The 16,843-nt window shown below is 41.2% G+C and overlaps 1 protein-coding gene across 4 annotated transcripts in view; it reads left to right on the forward strand.

The window, feature by feature from the left end:
* Nucleotides 1-16,416, forward strand: part of ARHGEF12 (Rho guanine nucleotide exchange factor 12) — an 82,585-nt gene extending 66,169 nt beyond the window's left edge. For all 4 annotated transcript variants that reach the window (XM_075116422.1, XM_075116419.1, XM_075116421.1 and 1 more), the window contains 12 exons: nucleotides 1,127-1,227; nucleotides 1,481-1,558; nucleotides 3,062-3,137; nucleotides 3,548-3,715; nucleotides 4,230-4,317; nucleotides 5,268-5,357; nucleotides 5,507-5,583; nucleotides 5,959-6,186; nucleotides 8,055-8,540; nucleotides 10,208-10,521; nucleotides 11,345-11,417; nucleotides 12,027-16,416. In XM_075116422.1, the coding sequence (XP_074972523.1) occupies nucleotides 1,127-1,227; nucleotides 1,481-1,558; nucleotides 3,062-3,137; nucleotides 3,548-3,715; nucleotides 4,230-4,317; nucleotides 5,268-5,357; nucleotides 5,507-5,583; nucleotides 5,959-6,186; nucleotides 8,055-8,540; nucleotides 10,208-10,521; nucleotides 11,345-11,417; nucleotides 12,027-12,037 (1,790 nt within the window). In that variant the 3' untranslated portion in view covers nucleotides 12,038-16,416. The remainder of the gene's footprint in view (nucleotides 1-1,126; nucleotides 1,228-1,480; nucleotides 1,559-3,061; nucleotides 3,138-3,547; nucleotides 3,716-4,229; nucleotides 4,318-5,267; nucleotides 5,358-5,506; nucleotides 5,584-5,958; nucleotides 6,187-8,054; nucleotides 8,541-10,207; nucleotides 10,522-11,344; nucleotides 11,418-12,026) is intronic.
* Nucleotides 16,417-16,843: the final 427 nt, after the last annotated feature.

Consider the following 16,843-nt stretch of genomic DNA (forward strand, 5'->3'; position numbering starts at 1 on the left):
TATTGGATGTTATCAATATAACGTCAACTAAGAATTTGAAGGAGATTGAACTTGGAAAGAAATACTTTTGTACACAGTAGACACCAACAGAATCTTAATCCTCCTCATCTGTGGAATCTCTAAAGCACTACAGGATGTTTTCATGTTCTTGAAGAGGCTGGAGTTGAGCTAGGATGTGTTAGACTGTTTCCAGCATAACTGGCTAAAATATGATTAATAATACCACAAAATGCTTTTTCAGGTTTACTAGTTGATACCTGCTGCAGCCAAATTTCATTACTTGTAAAAAATATATTGCATTTACAAGTTCACTCTAATCATAATTAGGAAAGCATGTGATACTCCATTATCCTTGATGTACTTGTTTATTTGCCTGTTAACTAAATTCTTGATGTGTTTTATCGTAATGAGAATTGATGGGGTCCATCTGTGTCTATCTGCAGATGATCAAGTGGCATTGGCTGGAAAGATAACTCTTGTTTGCTCTTGCTGTAATAAAAGACTAGGTTTTGTAATCAGGCTGCATGAATGTAGCCAGAGATACTATTTTTCCCAAGCTGTAAAAGAAATACAAGCTATCTGGATGGAAAAGGTTATTATGTAACACTTTATGTAATTTTTTTTTTTGCATGATGTTTCTTTGTCTCTTTCTCTCTTCCAAAATAAAGAAATAAAAAGGATATTGAGAAATGCAGAAGCCAGTAGCCAGTTGCCAAATACTGGGACTTCGGGTAGATGGCTGTGTGTGATCTTAAAGATCTACCCTGAGACTCTCTTTGTACCACAGTGGAGTCTTAGTAAACTTCTTAGACGTCTCAGAATGCTTCTCAGTGATGTTTGTGGAATGAGTCGTTGTCACAAGCCCCTCAAAAATGGGAGAGTAACAAGTGCTGTGCTGTGTACGGTGATTATCAGAGACTGGTGTCTTGTGCAGGGCAGAATGAATTCTCTCTTGTCACAAGTCTACTTTTGTCATTTCACCTTTGAAATGCAGTGCTTTTGTTGACAGGCTATTCTGAGAATTTAAGTTCTCCCTCTCAAATTTGAGGTCAGCAAGCTGTACTAGATTTCTGACTTCTTACACCTTTATTGGAAAGCATTGTTACATTTCCTTTTTCTCTTGCAGAACTGTCTGAAGAGAAAGAGAAAGTGAAGAAAGCAGCAGATCATTGTCGTCAGATCCTTAACCACGTGAACCAGGCTGTCAAAGAGTCAGAGAACAAGCAGGTAGGAGGTGAACAGAGTGACCATCAAGGGTTGGGGAGAAGAGAGTTGAAGGGCAGCAAGCTGCTTAAGACACCTAGAGATCCTGTACTAGTGACTTTATATTGCGCTTAAATATATTTTGCGGCACAAATATTCCTGTTAAGGGAGGAATCCTGGGCGTTTGGGAATGTGCAGAAGTATTCATGACTGCCTGCATTCTGATGCTAGTGAGTTTCACTAACCAAAGTGACCGTCTTCATTGCATTTTGTGCAGCACTTGGAAGATTATCAGCGTCGTCTTGACCTGTCTTACTTGAAGCAGTCCGAGGATCCCATGATGGATGAGTTCAGGGTGAGTGACAACATCGAAGCAATCTCTGTGTAGCCACTTTGTGGCTCTTTCTACTAGAATCTTCTGATGTGCAATCAAATGGTCTCTGGAGATAAATATTTCTATACAAAAATTAAAACCATTAGTCTCAGAAATTTGAGTTTTGCTCTCTTTGTGAAGATATCTGTGTATGTAACAACTTGGTTCTGCACATAAGTGTTGATAAAGCTTATACGTTCTGTGAAACAAATCTTAATGCTCTGCAAACTAAAGCACTTCTGTATCACATGAGAGAGCGCTGATGGACAATACATCTTATTATGGATATATATGTCATATGATCACATCTTAGGTGTGCTCGTGGAACTGGGGAGGCCTCAGAAACCCGTTAACTGTAGCAATGCAGTTGGCTTTAAAAGAAGAGCTTGTACACAGGCTGATTTGTATAGGAGATCCACAGGCATAGCCAAATAAAGCCTAAGTCTAGTGCTAGGAGTACTGTGTTTCAGGGCCCTTCAAATTCTTGCAGTTACATTAGTGAAGCTGGTTACTTGCTGGCAACATCTTTGACCAGGACTAGCTCTGAAATTTTCGTGTTTCAAGTGTATGATGAGCGCCAATAGGCACTTGCAACTTGAAACAAATAGTTTCTTTTTCTTTCACACATGTTCCAAATATGTAGCTTCTACACAACGATTCCCCTCCCTTCACTTCTGCACCGTTTCCTCATGATTTGGTACTTTATCCCCAGTTCCTAATTTCTGCCACTCTCAGTTCCTGTGTCTTGTATAGAGGAATAATAAATGAACAGGGAATCTATCTTCTCCAAAGTCAGTGTGTAACCAAAGAAATTTTTGTATGAAGACTCCTCTATAAAACTGTGTCATGTATCCTTCCACAAATAAACTTGCAAGCGTTTAGTTAGGGAATGAAGAACTTACTGGCAGTTATGAAGTCGTGCTGTCATTGATTGTAGACTCTGCGACTTGGAAGGAATGACTTGTGAAAATTGTCACTTCTACTTGCCTGCAGATCTAAATGTCACAAGCATTGAAATGACTGAAGAATCCATTGACATTATAAAGTCCATCAGATCATTGGAATGATTTGTATATCATTTGTAGGCACACTTGACTTGCAAATCGAGTGCTGAAGTATTAACCAGTTGTAATACTAGAACTGCAAACTTGATATGCGATGTTGGAAAAACTCCTCCTAGAAATTAGGTGATATCCTAATGCCTTAGTATCTTGACTTAGTACAAAAATTCTCTACCCTGTGACCCCAGCATCTGCAAAAGAGCAGCGAACGAGGAAGAGTGATAATGAACACCTCTCAACAAGGTTTTGATTTACAAGCATACCCTACTCCTGCTCCACGTTTCTTTTTCCAAATGGAGTTTAGCTGCTCATCTCCATACTGGAGTGCCTGGTTTAGCCTTCCCTCTGATACTCCCATGCTTTACCATTACTTGCTTCTGCAGAAGTTTCATAGTGCTACTTTTTTTCTTTCCCCTGGTGACAGAACTTGGATCTAACAAAGAGAAAAATGCTTCATGAAGGACCTCTAATTTGGAAGGTTAATCGTGACAAAACTATTGGTGAGTCCTATTCCATCAACTGACTTAAAGTTGGGTTTGTGTGTGCTTGCTGAGAAGGAGAGAAAGAAAACATTTCTGCAGTTTCCAATTATGATTTGTACTGCCACCTGTAATAATGTCTGTGTGCTTCTCAGAGCTGATTAGATTATTCTTGTCAATTCTGAAATGTGCTGGAGTATCATTAGGGCCATGCAGGGACACAGCAGTCAGTCACGAGATGATCCAATTGGATCTGTAGCTTTCTGCTGTAGTTTTGATGAGGAAGATTTGCAAGCTTTGCCTAGAATGGCATAGCACTGATTACTGCCTATGCATGAGTAATCAAAAAAGCAGCCTTTTTCTTTCTGCAGGGGTGTGGTATAAAACTATGAATCTTTACCTCATTCTGGGTTCTTTTGCACTCTGTGCAGATCTCTACACTCTGCTTCTGGAGGACATTCTGGTGCTGTTGCAGAAACAAGATGATAAACTGGTACTGAAGTGTCACAGTAAAATCTTGGCATCTACAGCTGATAGTAAACACACCTTCAGTCCTATCATCAAATTGAACACCGTTCTGGTTCGTCAGGTGGCAACAGGTCAGTGTAACCAATTGAGAAAGCAGAAGAGGAGGCCAAAAATGAAGCGTAGATCAGTTGAGGACAGATGCTTTTGTCTAGAGTTCCAGAGTAGAACATGGGAAAATGTGTAGGCTTAATTCTTGGTTGTCCAACATCTTGCTTTGTATGTATGAGCTGTTTAACTTCTTTGCATCAGTAATAGGCATGGCTTGAGTTTTAAATAGCCTTCTAAATTAAAGTACTCTGATTGTATTAGATGAAAGGTACCCTAGAAATTATTAGGAGGGAAAAGAGGAGAAATAAATCTGTTTCAAAATGGTTTGGGCGGTAATGGGTCTTTTCTTTCAGGACTAATAGACAAATTTCAGAGATAGGGAAAGATCACTGTTTGTGTATTATAGCGTTGGAGGGTTATCTCATGAACTCTTCGTTCATTGCTTCCGGTTGGAGTTACGCCCGGTTTTAGGAATTTTCAGAAAGCTGTGTGGGACAAGGCATCTAGCTAAATTCTTCCCTCCCTGTGTTGCTTCAGATAACAAAGCTTTCTTCGTCATCTCCATGTCAGAAAATGGCGCTCATATTTATGAACTGGTGGCACAGACTGTTTCAGAAAAGAATGTGTAAGTAATTGGTTCAGCTCCACCTGCTGCTTGATTTTTTGTTCTTGAGGGATCTTTTACATCTGCTTACCTGAAGTAACTGTGCAGGTGTCTCTGAATTACCTGCGTTTCTTCTCTAAGCTTAGCTGTAAACATAGCTATGTTGGCCTCTGTAGGAAGTATCCAAGGGCAGTCTCTCCCAACTTAGAAAAAGCAGGGAGATGATGTATACACATGTTAGTGAATGTGTGTGTGTGTACATATATGTGTACGTATATATACACACACATATATTAAAAAAACCACACCATATATACCCTCAGTGATTCTGTTGTTGTTGTTGCTTGCTGTCTGGCTTACTCAAACCCCTTTTCTGACCTCAGAAATGCTTTTCGTTACCCTTGCCATTCTGGTCTTATGTGATTGACTGCCAGATAAGTAACTGAAATAACCCTATGTCTTCATGCAGAACCAGTTAGCCTTGCAGACTTGGATACTAGCATGATAACCACTCCAATGCATGAACTGGATTCCCTAGCTAAACGCTTTTTTCCCTCTTTGGTAGAAATGTTTTTCTTCTAAATGTAAGCAGGACACAGAATTATTTGTATGATAGATAGCGACTCTTCTAGTGTGTCACATTTGAAACTCTTCAGTAATATGTGAAATGTTACTTAATGCTTCTGTATCTATTTTTATATAAAATAACTGCCTCTCCTGACAACAACTGCTAAGGTTCTGTCATTCATTTCCTTCTGCTGAAGAGTATCCTGGTGAGGTGAGCGTTATGCTGTGGTGCTTCACTTGTGGCTGCAAGGTATTACTGAGGAACTGAATATAACAATTAAAAAAAAAAAATCTGTTGACAAGAAAAGCCGTAATAATATTAGTTGGATTTAAGAGGTGTTAACTAGAGAAGTATTTATTGTGCTTCATGTCTTGCATGTTTTTATTTGATGTTTCTACTGCAGATGGCAGGACCTTATAGCTCAGATGGCAGGGACTGTAAAAATGGGCAGTACCAGAAGAGTGATTCCATTACCACAGTCAGGACCTGGCGAGTAAGTAAAAGTAGCCGGAGGAAGAAGGCTGGTTTTCCTTTCTCCAGTACCCCTTCTTCTGCTCAGAGATTGCCTGCCAAAGCACAGATTCTCAGGCAGTGATTCAGATACGTGACTAAAAGAATATGCTCATTCTTTCCTCCCTGCAGAGAAGAGCGTGAAGAAGAGGAGCAGCAGAAGCTCAAAGAGCAGCATGACATTCCTGCCAGTAGTCTACAGAGTCCAGGTAAAACAGTGGTCCAGGTAATTGGCATCAGTAGATGGCTACATGGAGCGTGATGCGCCATGCCATATTCCTTGTGGCTTGGGGGTCTTTTGGTAGCTTTGACATTTTCTGGAAAGGAATTATTTCTTCACAAGCATGTAGTGAAGTGATATTGAACCTCTTGGAAATGTACCTCTTACATCTGTCTTACGAATTGGTGGGATTCTTTTTTCCCCTGGAGAGAACTGGCCTTCTACAGTTCTTGAGCATAGGCTTGGTATTTTTTAGCAGTTTCAGAGATTCCTGTGTGAAGCTTAATTTCCTGTAGTCTATCGTTTATTATATAAATAATAAACCATATCAGTTTAACCTGAATGTATGTTTTCTCTTTACTAGATAAAGATTTGGGCCTTGAATCTCCATTAATACTAAATGCTCAGTCGTCTTCGCCCATCATGTCTGAAAAGTCCAAGGTAGAAAGTCTTCTTGTGTCAGAAAGACAGTTTGATAAAGTGCAGCAGGCAGACCTGACACTTAAAGATTCTTCTGCATGCTATGAACACACAACCACCAGTTTACCATCAGTATCCGAAGGGCAGTGGGCACTGGATGCATTAAGGAACTGTAAGTATCTGTGGGCAGTGTCTGGTGGGATGTGGTTTGGAGGTGGAAATTGTTAGGTCAACCATCTAAATCATCAACTTTCTAAATCAGTGAGCTAAAATAAAAGCTAAAGCCCATTTCTGTTTAATATCAATTCTCTCTGTGCTGTAGATCACAGCATAGCAAAACAAAATGGATCTGACAGCAAGGAATTCTAAGTTCTGGACTCATATACTGGCCCTTTCCTTGGCTTTGGGCATCTCACTGTTTTTCTGTGGTTTTTCCTTGTATAAAATGATGGTGGTAGTGAATTGTTGCTTACTGTCCATGAAGTGCTTTGATGACAATATTATATTGCAGAACTTTGTGCGGTGCTGTACCATTGCTAGTCAGCAGTTTTTTAAAAGACAATGTGGTTTTTTAGCCTGTGGACTTGTTTTTGTAGCACTGGAGCAGAACAGGAGAGGTTGCATGAGTTGCAGAGTATGATTTTGCATATTTTTTTGTAAAATCCTGCAAACAAGATTGGATGTCTGAGAGCTTGACAAAGTCTAGGTTCAAATTTTCTGTGGATTTGGTTGGATATAATTAGGCGAACACTTGTGTGTGTTGAGAAGAAATTTTCCTGATGGACAGATTATTCTATAAAATTGTTTCCAGAAGATTTTAATCACTTCCTCTGTTCTCCGGTATACCTCCTTTCAGAGGAAGAACGCAGGACTATGCAACTTCCTTGATCAGATCTAGCAGTGCAATTCCTAAATATAACTTCCTAAAATTTGAATGAATTGATTAATCCATATATCTCTTCCTGGCAACTCTGAAAGGGACATGAAGTCCCTTAATTGTACTTCGAGGGAACGGTCTGTATTGCTTCTCTGTGGGTCGTTTGCTTTTCCCAAAATGCAGAGCATTCATATCGTTGTCCCAAATTCGACCTTCCATCTCTCCATACAAGTAATGACAGTTCTCTGTAGTCTAATAGTTTATCTTGGATGTTTTGATCCATTTATGTTTCTCCTTCTTACAGGATTCAAAGTCCTTTTCTAATTCTGAATGCTGTACAGATATTCTTGGTACTTGTTTGCAGAGACAAGTGATAAGATAATCTTAGTCTGTGGGGTGTGTAAAGATAGTATTGGTGATTTAGCATCTCATGACTATTCAGACTTAAAAGAGCAGCCCTCTAACAGCAGCAGTGGGTCACTCACATTTTGACAAGAGCCTTCCACTTAGATGAGTGACTGTTCTGCTGTATGAAGTCATAGCCTATATTGGGAGTTACATGAGCACTGTATGGTGAGAATGAACAGTGTTCTTATGGCTTGACAGTATCATATTTTTGTTTTGAACAATGTGTCCTTATTATGAAGTGTTTGGTTGGGATAATTTGAGAGCTAAGGGAATGTGGGTTGAAGTTCAAACAAGCATAAATTTGCATGAAATTTTAGGGGAAATATGTCTTCAATTCTTTTTTGATCCATCATTTCAAAGTTGAGTGGAAGGTTCTCAATATGCTTGTTTCTCAGGTGGGAATCCCCTGTTACGGCCATAGTTTTTAGTTCATTTGAGGGCATGGGTAAAACCTGGGCACATACCTGCGCTCCAACTCGCTTGCTGGGTAATTTCAGTGGATGATTTCTCTGTTTTTCCCATAAGCAAGATGGAACTTGTAGCGGCATGTTTGCTCTCGCTTGTAAGGTAAAATGTGGAGCAAGGCTTCAGAACTCATATATTTATTTTTATCCCTGTTTTTCTTACCAAGAGCAACAAGAGGGCTGGCTGCCATGAGATATACCTTTTTGAAAGGGTGGCCTTTACGTCTAGTTTAATCACTGTTAGAGAGATTATGGTCTGTGAAGCCTTGTGAACGTTATCTCTACTTGCAGTGGGCTTGCTGAAACAATTGTTGGTACAGCAGCTTGGCTTTTCTGAGAAGGGGATCCTTGAAGACCGGCAGCGCTTTCCCAGGTTTAGGACCGTTTCTCAAGAAGCCCAAACGGAGAGTGGAAGTGAGCCTGGACTACAGCACTCTGACAATAACAAATTTCACCAGTCTGGAACATACAGAATGCTTCCAAGAACCGGAACTAATGAGTCCACAGCTAGTTATGGCCTCCGGACTTCAGCTGAATCGCCAGCAGCAGGGGATGCCATGCAGCTGATAGTGAGAGACCCCAGGTCAAGTAGTAACTTAGCAATAGACCACATGAGTATGAATCTGGAGATGTCTACCACAGAGCTGGATGGGGTGGGTGCTGATGAAAGTGGGGAGCATTTTTTTGATGCTCGAGAAGCTCACAGTGATGAAAATCCATCTGAAAGTGAACTAATGGAAAGGAAGGAGGAAGATGATGTGCAAATACGGATCTCAGGTGACCATATTTCATTTATTTATTGCATGATAGTCTGTCCAGATTTGGTATTAGAGACTTGAGTTCAGTTTTAAATAGAAGATACTGAAGAAAATCATTGTTTTCCTCTCTTGCTTATATGATAGAGGATATTTAAAGTGAACGCTCAGTCCTTGACAGTCATTTTAGCCCTGAAAAGGGCTGTGCAAACATGTACCTAATGAATTATCTATTTCACGAAAGCAGAAGCTGAAATACTGTGGGGTTAATACACTGTGACAGACTGTAATTACAAAGGGAGGGGCACAATGCAAGCTCTTGATTTTGGTTGTCACTGCACCAGTTTCTCTCTCAACTGACTGTTGGGACCTGTAGGGAAAACATTTTCCCTGAAGGCGAAGCACTTCCTTACTCTGTACACACAGAGCCCCCATGACTCATGCTGTTTTGTAGATCCTCTGTTGACTTCTCCTGATCAAGCCACAGAAAAGAAACTTACAGTTCAGCTTTGTACTGTTAATTGTCTCTCGCAACCTTACCCCGGTCTGAAGCTCTTAAAAGCTTATTAATTTTGTTATTATTGTTATTACTACATATGTTATGTTTGGCAGTTACCTGAGCAGCATCTTGAAGTATATCTGTTCTAGCCTTCAAGAAGGTTGTAGAGCTGTTAACTCAGCAAACTAGCTCCAAGACAGCAGCTGTGAGCACTTTCATGGGACTTGGCGCGCTTTGTGTTTGGAAGGTCCTGTGATTTTGATCAGCCGACGTGGTGACACTGCACTAAATTTAGCACACAAATTGAGATTTATCTCATGCGTGTTATAGAAGTAGCTACTAGTAGGTAGTTTCTATATGAATATTAGTCTTGAAATCTCTTATCCGTGACTATGCTTATATTTAAAAATTGAGTTCTAGCAATGTGAATAAGCCAATTTGTGACTGCTGCCTTCCAACTACATATTGAAAATAATTTTTCTTCCCCTGAATTACTGAGACATTTTAAATTATTAAACCTGTGCCAACAACTTGAAGCATCTAATTTATTTGTCACTTTTTACACTGTTTACCTTCCTAACTGTGCAGGGACATGAAAATTAGATTGACCTGGTTTTAGTCAATTCTGACTTCACATACTAGCTTTGCTGTAATACTGTAAAGAAATTATTTAATATAATCCTATTGCTAGGTGCAGGTTATGAAAGCATTTCTATTTATAATTGCTTTATCTTCGAACAAATTTTCAGCAAGCTAAATTTTAAAGCTAGCCCATCTAAAAGCATCCTTGGTACCATAGCTAGTTAGTGGAGGTTAGAAATCTAGCGGTCTGATTTGTTGGGTGTTGTTAGTGTAAGTGCAGGATTTTCAGATGTTACAACAGAAACGCAGATTTTGGAAAAACAGGAAGGTAGGTGACCAGCTCATCTGATCATGTAATTCTGAAACTGCAGTCCAAAAATCAGCCATGATCTCTGAAGCGCAATTCAGAACCAAACCAGTCTGGTCTCGTACAATCACTATTCTGTGTGGTGTTCATAAATGCTTTTTTCTTACCCATTTTAAAATGTCTCAGGAGATGGGCCTCTCACCACTTGTGTGTCTTAAAGTACGCTTAAACTGTCTACAGTTCAGTGGTTCTTGGTGATCATTGAGCTGGAGGTGTTAGTAAAACACTGTTCTCTTAACAGGAAATTATTTGATCCTTGACGGATATGGAACAGTACAGGAGAGCTCCACAGACGAGGAGGTATCGTCCCTAGTTCTCCAGTACACTGCAGGTGGCCGCGCCTCTTTGGACTCTGCACAGCAGCAGCCACTTTCCCCACGGGACACACAGTCGGATGGAGGAAGCTCCCCGTTTGCTGAGGAGATGATGGCCTCACGCTGGGGGGGAGTGGAAGAGTCCTGCTCGTTTGTAGCAAGCCCTCACTTTTCTATAGAGTCACGTGTGCAGATGATGCAGTATATTCAGAAGATAGAGGATGACCTTGAAAAGTTAAAGGTATACTATGTTTCTGTTTGAAGTATCTGGGTGATCATATTCTTTGGGTTGTTTTGGGGTTGTTTTTTTGTTTTTTGGAAAAGAGCTTGAAAATAATTTTGAGGGGGAAGAGAAGTAGCCATGCCTTTTTTTTGTCTTTGGTTCTTATCTCTAGAACTTTTTTGAAACAGAAAATCGGTGCTGTTTTGCTTGCATTAAGTTGTGGGTTATGAGAAGCAAATAGTTCCACTGGAGCTAGGGGGTATGCCTATTGCTTTGATTTGAATTTGGAGAGATTCTTGAAGTACAGGACAGAACTGATGCAAGTCTGCAACAGTGGAGTTTTGAAGGGATCACTGACCTAAGGAATATGAATTCCTGGCTTTAAAAGACTTACCAAATCTGTTGCATACTGCTGCTAATGTCAAATGAAGGTGCTAAGTTGCAGTAGACCAAGAACGAGTTTTTTAGCCTCACTATATTTAAAATTACTTTTTGTATGTGATGGGGATTCTCTGTACATAATAGCCATTGCTGTAGAAGGTTTATAGCACCCTGATTTAGGAGGCACACTGATGTGCTAAGTCAGTAGCCAGCCTTTAATTTAACTGAAAACTGACAAGGAAGTGGAATATTGCATGCAAATGGAAGACCTGACAAAGATGCTGATAAGGGACTTGAGTTCCATTGCGGGTCACTGTAGCAACATTGGTGGTTCCAGTCCACTCACATGCAGTGAAACTTCTCTTTTCCCATTTGAAGCCCTCTTTAAATAGAAGCCCCTCAGTAAATAGAGAAAGAGCCACTTGAGTTTTGGGGGGGATTTTTTGTTTTGTTTTTTTAGGAGGTTGAAGAAGACTACACCATTCTCCGACGCCAAGGGCTGGCTGGATCAGCCTCCACGGGAGAGCACTCAGGTATGCAACCAGGCTGTCTGTAATTGATAGCATATATCACACTGGCTTCAGATATTAAACAGCACAAAGTCAATTATTACTGTTTCACACACACACACAAAAAAAAGGTTTCACCTACTTCAGTAGCTCTCACATGGCTGAGACCATGCTGATTCCAAGAAAGGTCAGTTGAATCCACTGAGACTCATGTGCAGAGGAGCTTGTTCCTTCCTCTGAAAGGGCTGTTCACAAGCTGCTCACCTCTATCTGCCAAAGCCCTGCATCTCGGGATATACAACTTCTCTTTCAAAGAAGGCTAGATTGATGTAAAGTCCCAAAGGAAGATTTTTGAATGTGTGAAATGATTACAAGTCTGTCTTTTCTTTCTCTGGGGTGTCTCTGATGCTGAGTAAAGTGGTTGCCTTGGGTCCCTTCAAATTGGCCTTAGGCATCCTAGAGACATAATTGCTGGAATTGCTAACAAAGGTCTTAAGGTTAAATGGGTGTGCTGTCTCTCACACAGCATGCTTTCTCTTGTGTCAGTGTTCAGAAATGTTAGGCATTCATCTCTTATTGCACCCCATCTCTCTCACCACCCTTTTTTTCTCCTTGTTGTTTTTCCTCCTTCAGACAAAAGCTAGTCGTGTTTTTAGGAGTGGCTGAAGATTGGAGGAAGAGTATCAGGACACCATGCCCGCTGTCTTCCTTGTGGACTCTGAGACAAGAGGGTTTGGACCATCCAAATGTGAACCATACTCTAGGAAAGTGGGCATGGGGTGCTTTTCCTGTGGGGCATCTGCACTATCTTGTCAGTGAGGGAGTCTATTCTATTCTGCTCCTCTCCTTGTTACCAGAAATTAATATTTCAGAACAGAAAAACCAAACCAAATGTACAGAGCTTTGGGTGTAGGATATAAAACTGTATTTAGACATTTAAAAAAAAAAAATCAATGTATTTATTTGACTTCATTCCGTGTATCAAAAGCACATTTTAATTTTTTAATCTGCCTTTTTTGTTCTATTTTAATTGGGTAGTGACAGTTCTAGCCCTCTGCATATAGTACACCCTGCCTGCCACTGCTCCTGAACCAAAAGTCAGGTCTGAGGGGAGAGGGTGTGCCTATATGCAGCTGTATCTTCACTGGACTGGACTGTGCACTCCCTGCTGGCGATCAAACTGCCATGCAAAGAGCTACTTATGAAGGTGTTAGGATGACTTGTGGCTGGAACTATCTGTATTCAACAATTGCATGGGAACTGCTCATGTCACCACATATGTAACAAGACTTTTCCATGCACTAAATAGCCAGGCACTTGAGATGGGCAAATTTCTTTTCTCCCTGCTCCCATTAGGGGTCTCCTTTGTTGACATGCAAGATTAGACTGGGAGAGGGGAAAGATAGGTTTAATTTTTTCTTGACTTAGTTGGCTTTGATCATTGTCTCCATTGTAAAGTGATAAAAATACTTGGACCTGCAGCACTTTTGTAACTCTTCTCTGGATCAAAAAGAAAAAATGCAAACCCAGAAGTGTATCAAAGATGTGGGGCAGATCTGCCCTGATTCACTACTGAATGATTAAGGGCTGCCATTTGAGTTAGCCACAGGTACTGCTGATTATAGGGCCAGTAAGTTTTAGTACCTGAAAGTATATCTTGCTGAGGGCTTGGGGTGGGTTTTGGGGTTTTTTTAGGGGGGTGGGATTGGGTTAGGTTTTGTTTTGTTTTGGGTTTTTTCTTTTTTTTTTTACACTTATTTGTGCCAATGTGTTCTCACTGAAACAGAGATGTGCAAAACAAAGAAGGCTGAAACAGCTCTTTAGTACATCCTTAGGCCTGTTCTAATCAGTTTTGCTGTTGGAATTCCTTTTGGTCTGGGAACAAGGTGGTAACCATCAGGCTACTGGCAGAGCTAACACTGGACAGCCTAAGCTGGCTGTGCCTCCTCTCTGCTTTTGGTCCTAGGACAGGCATTTCCTGCTTGGCATAGGGTGCTTCAAGCTGCTCCTGGTATCACAGACACTGTACATACAACTGCTACTGGAAATTGTGTAAAGCAGTCTTTTTTGCACCCTCTTCCCAAGTTTTGAACTATTTGATGAACCCAAACTGAACAGCATGCCAAACCTGTAAATCCCATTAATATGTCAGAACCGCTACAGCACTGTTTGCATCACTGCGTGCATTGTGAAGTACTGAGAATCTGTCTTTGGTCAGCAAAAAGACCATACTCCCTGCTCCTTTACAACAAACACTTTCTCTTTAACTATGGGCAAGAAATCAGATCTGTCCTTTGTCTACTCATGTAGGAATAAACCAGTCCTTTTTCTTCCTGTTAGGAATATGCCAGAGATAAGTTCGTGTAAAGATTTGACAGAGGTTGAGCAGGGATGATTTGGGGCCTGATATGAAAATTGGAGCCATGAGCCCTTATAGAGCAGGGAGGAGTTTCTCTTGTCTTAAAAGCCACTTGCACAAAGTATAATTTTTCACCAGCGGAGCATTACACTGCCAATACAAGCCAAAGTGTTCTCTTCCAGGCTGGCAGGAGCTTCCTCTTCCTTGGGACCCGCTAAGGCCTGTCCTGTTGCACCTGTATGAGTATACTGTCAGTATTAGCCAAGCACTTCCATTCCTAGTGGGTGGGATCGCCCCTCCTCACCTTCAGCCATACGGTTCCTTTGGTTATAAACATTTAGACTTCCTCTGATAAGTCCCAAAACTGGAATGCTGCCTCATGCTAAAGTGGCATCTTCTACCTGATCCTGCCAGAAAGAGAACTGGGCTATAGCCTGGCTTGGTATTTAAGGCCCCTTTTCCCCTTAAATAAAAGGACCCTTGTTCTTCCCCAACTCCCCTTCATCACTTGGCATGATTCTTGCCTGGGTCTGCACGCTCTAGAAACAGGAGCAGTTGTTGTGACCATAGCTGTTGAAAAGCTTTCTAGCAGGCTTCCATCGTTGATGGAAAATCACCACTGACCTCTTTTATTAGAGAGAGCTTAGTCTGGCTTCTCAGAGATTGCTGGAAGATCAGCAAAGGTGGCACCTGTGAAGGCCTGGGTGCTTAATGCTCTTTACTTATGACTGAAGATAAAATGCTTTTCTCCAAGCTGCATGAATTTTAAGGTTCGTGGTGAGCAACATACTGCTCGAGAAGCGTATGGCTGTTCGGAAGGGCCACAGGGGAGAAATCTGTCCATGCTGCCTCTGACTTTTTCACCTCGTGTAAACATGTTGTAGCATCATCCACCACTACGTTGTTTCATCTCTAATAGATGTAGTGAGAAAGCTGGGAGTGCAGAATTTTCCCCGCCATCCCCTAATGGTACCTTGGACACTATCCCCTGGGAGGTCAGGTGCAGTTCTTCCCCTGTCACCTCTCAAGAACTATAAGGGGAGACATCCACACTTTATTCCAGGCTAAGGATGATGGCAGAGAAGCCTTTGTGCTAGGTGAAATGGACAGTCCCCGGAGATCACAGAGGGCTTTAAGGAACGTTGGAGAAGACCAGTCCAATTTGAACCCAGTTTTATGGGCAATATAAATAACACACTGTGCCCTGTCCTGTTTAGTTTTTGCTTCAGCTGGCCGCCTTATGCTCCATTGATCATCCTCACAAATAGGCATTACTCCTCTAGAAAAAGAATGGTGGGGTCACGGATCTCTTATCTTCTGAGAGCAGTAACCTGAAATAATGGGAGATTCCTTTTTCCTCTCTAGCCCATCTGCCCTACTGCGGCCCTCAGGCTATGTCTTGCTGTGGGGCAGGAGCTGGAACTCAGATGCACTATTCAGGATTCTCACTTTCTTTTCCCCTTGAAGCCATAAGATTATCGTTTTTTAAATTCCAGTTTCCAGTGTAAGGAAGCATCATAATTTGCTTACGGTTGGTGATTGATTGTACATTCCCTTATTGAGACTGGATAGCAGAGCAGGACAATGTTCTCTGGTTCGTTTGCCCCAGCCCCTCCTCCCCAGTGGTTTGTTTTTGTTTGTTTTAGGTTGGTTAGTTTGGCTCCCCGCCCCCTTTCTTCCCCAAATGCAACTGAGCAAGGGTTTCTTGTCTTGGGAACAAAGATGTAGTATGGCAACCATTCCTTCATATCCTTCTGAGAAGTGATTTGTCTTTTGCTGTTGCTGGGATATAGTTCAGGGACAGGCAAAAAAGTCGGATGGGTACTTCTGGAAAGGAACTTCCTTCTCCTATAGAAGCATAGAAGAACAAGTGCTAAGCTGGTGTTTGATCACTCTAGTTTCCTGAACATACCGTGTCTGTAGGGAGGGGAGATTTCTTTAACATCCTTTAGGTGGGATCAGAAAGAAGGATGAAGAATGTAAACCTCAAGAGCTAAGAAGTCTGGATGGTTTTGGTCAGCTTTCAGAGAGCACTATGCCTATTTCCAGTGTTTTATGAAAACTTAGACATACTGGTTTAAAGACACTGTCATCGTTATTACAAGAGGGTTCTGATGCTTCAGCAGGTGGCCCTTGATTATAATCTCAGTGCTTGATCGTATCTGGTATTGTTTTCACCCTCTGTTCCCCAAAGAAATCCCTTAATTCCCTCTCCCTCCCCTAAAGGTGCCAACTGACAAGCAGATGTACTGCAAAAGGGATACTGCAGCCAACACACTGCTGTTTTATTTTGGATTAAGTCTTGTGGAGCTCTCTTCATACTAGAGTATTTTTATTTTCTTTGTACAACATACAATCATGTACTCTTTAACAGAGATTTACTTTAAAGAGAAGAAAAATCTGGAAGTATTCTTTAAAAAATACACAAAAAATCTTTATTAATAATCCTGTATTTTTACTGATCATGTCTGAATGTCTAAAAAGACTTTATTGTTCTAATTATCCAGATGTATGTTTGTAAAATAGCTCTTTTATGACTTAGCTGTTAAGGTTGTATGTTTCTGGAATTAAATATTGGTCACTTAAAAAAATTCTGTTTTCAGGATCTGGGAAATAGAAAATTTAAGCGTTTCAAATATCATTAAATAAGCTTAAAGGAAATAAGTTTTGTGTGCTGGGTATTCTGCTTTAATTGCCTGGAGCGTTTGGCAGGACAAACTGTCTTGATCGGCAAAGGAAGCTTTCATTCGGTACGAATGACCTTTCAGAATCTGTTGTTGCTGTTGCAAATGTGGGATCCCCAGTTCTCCCAGTTAACACAGTTGTTACTGATTAGTCGCTCTTCCTTGAGAAGAGAGTGAGAGCCTCCTGCCAGCAGCAGTGGAGATGTCCTCCTGTGCCGAGCTCTCCGGTCGGCACTGCCTGCACCCAGCTGACTGGCGGAGTGAGCAAAAATGCTTCTTTCATAGTCTCATCGAGGTAAAAGGGTCCCGTAGGCTTGGCAGTCTCTGCTTAAAGAGCTGCTTCTGGCAAGGTGTCTCATTGTTTGTGTCTTCTCCAAAGGTCTGTGCCCATTAAAAACAAAAAACAA

The sequence above is a fragment of the Phalacrocorax aristotelis genome, chromosome 22, assembly GCF_949628215.1.
Source record: "Phalacrocorax aristotelis chromosome 22, bGulAri2.1, whole genome shotgun sequence".
Classification (NCBI taxonomy): domain Eukaryota; kingdom Metazoa; phylum Chordata; class Aves; order Suliformes; family Phalacrocoracidae; genus Phalacrocorax; species Phalacrocorax aristotelis.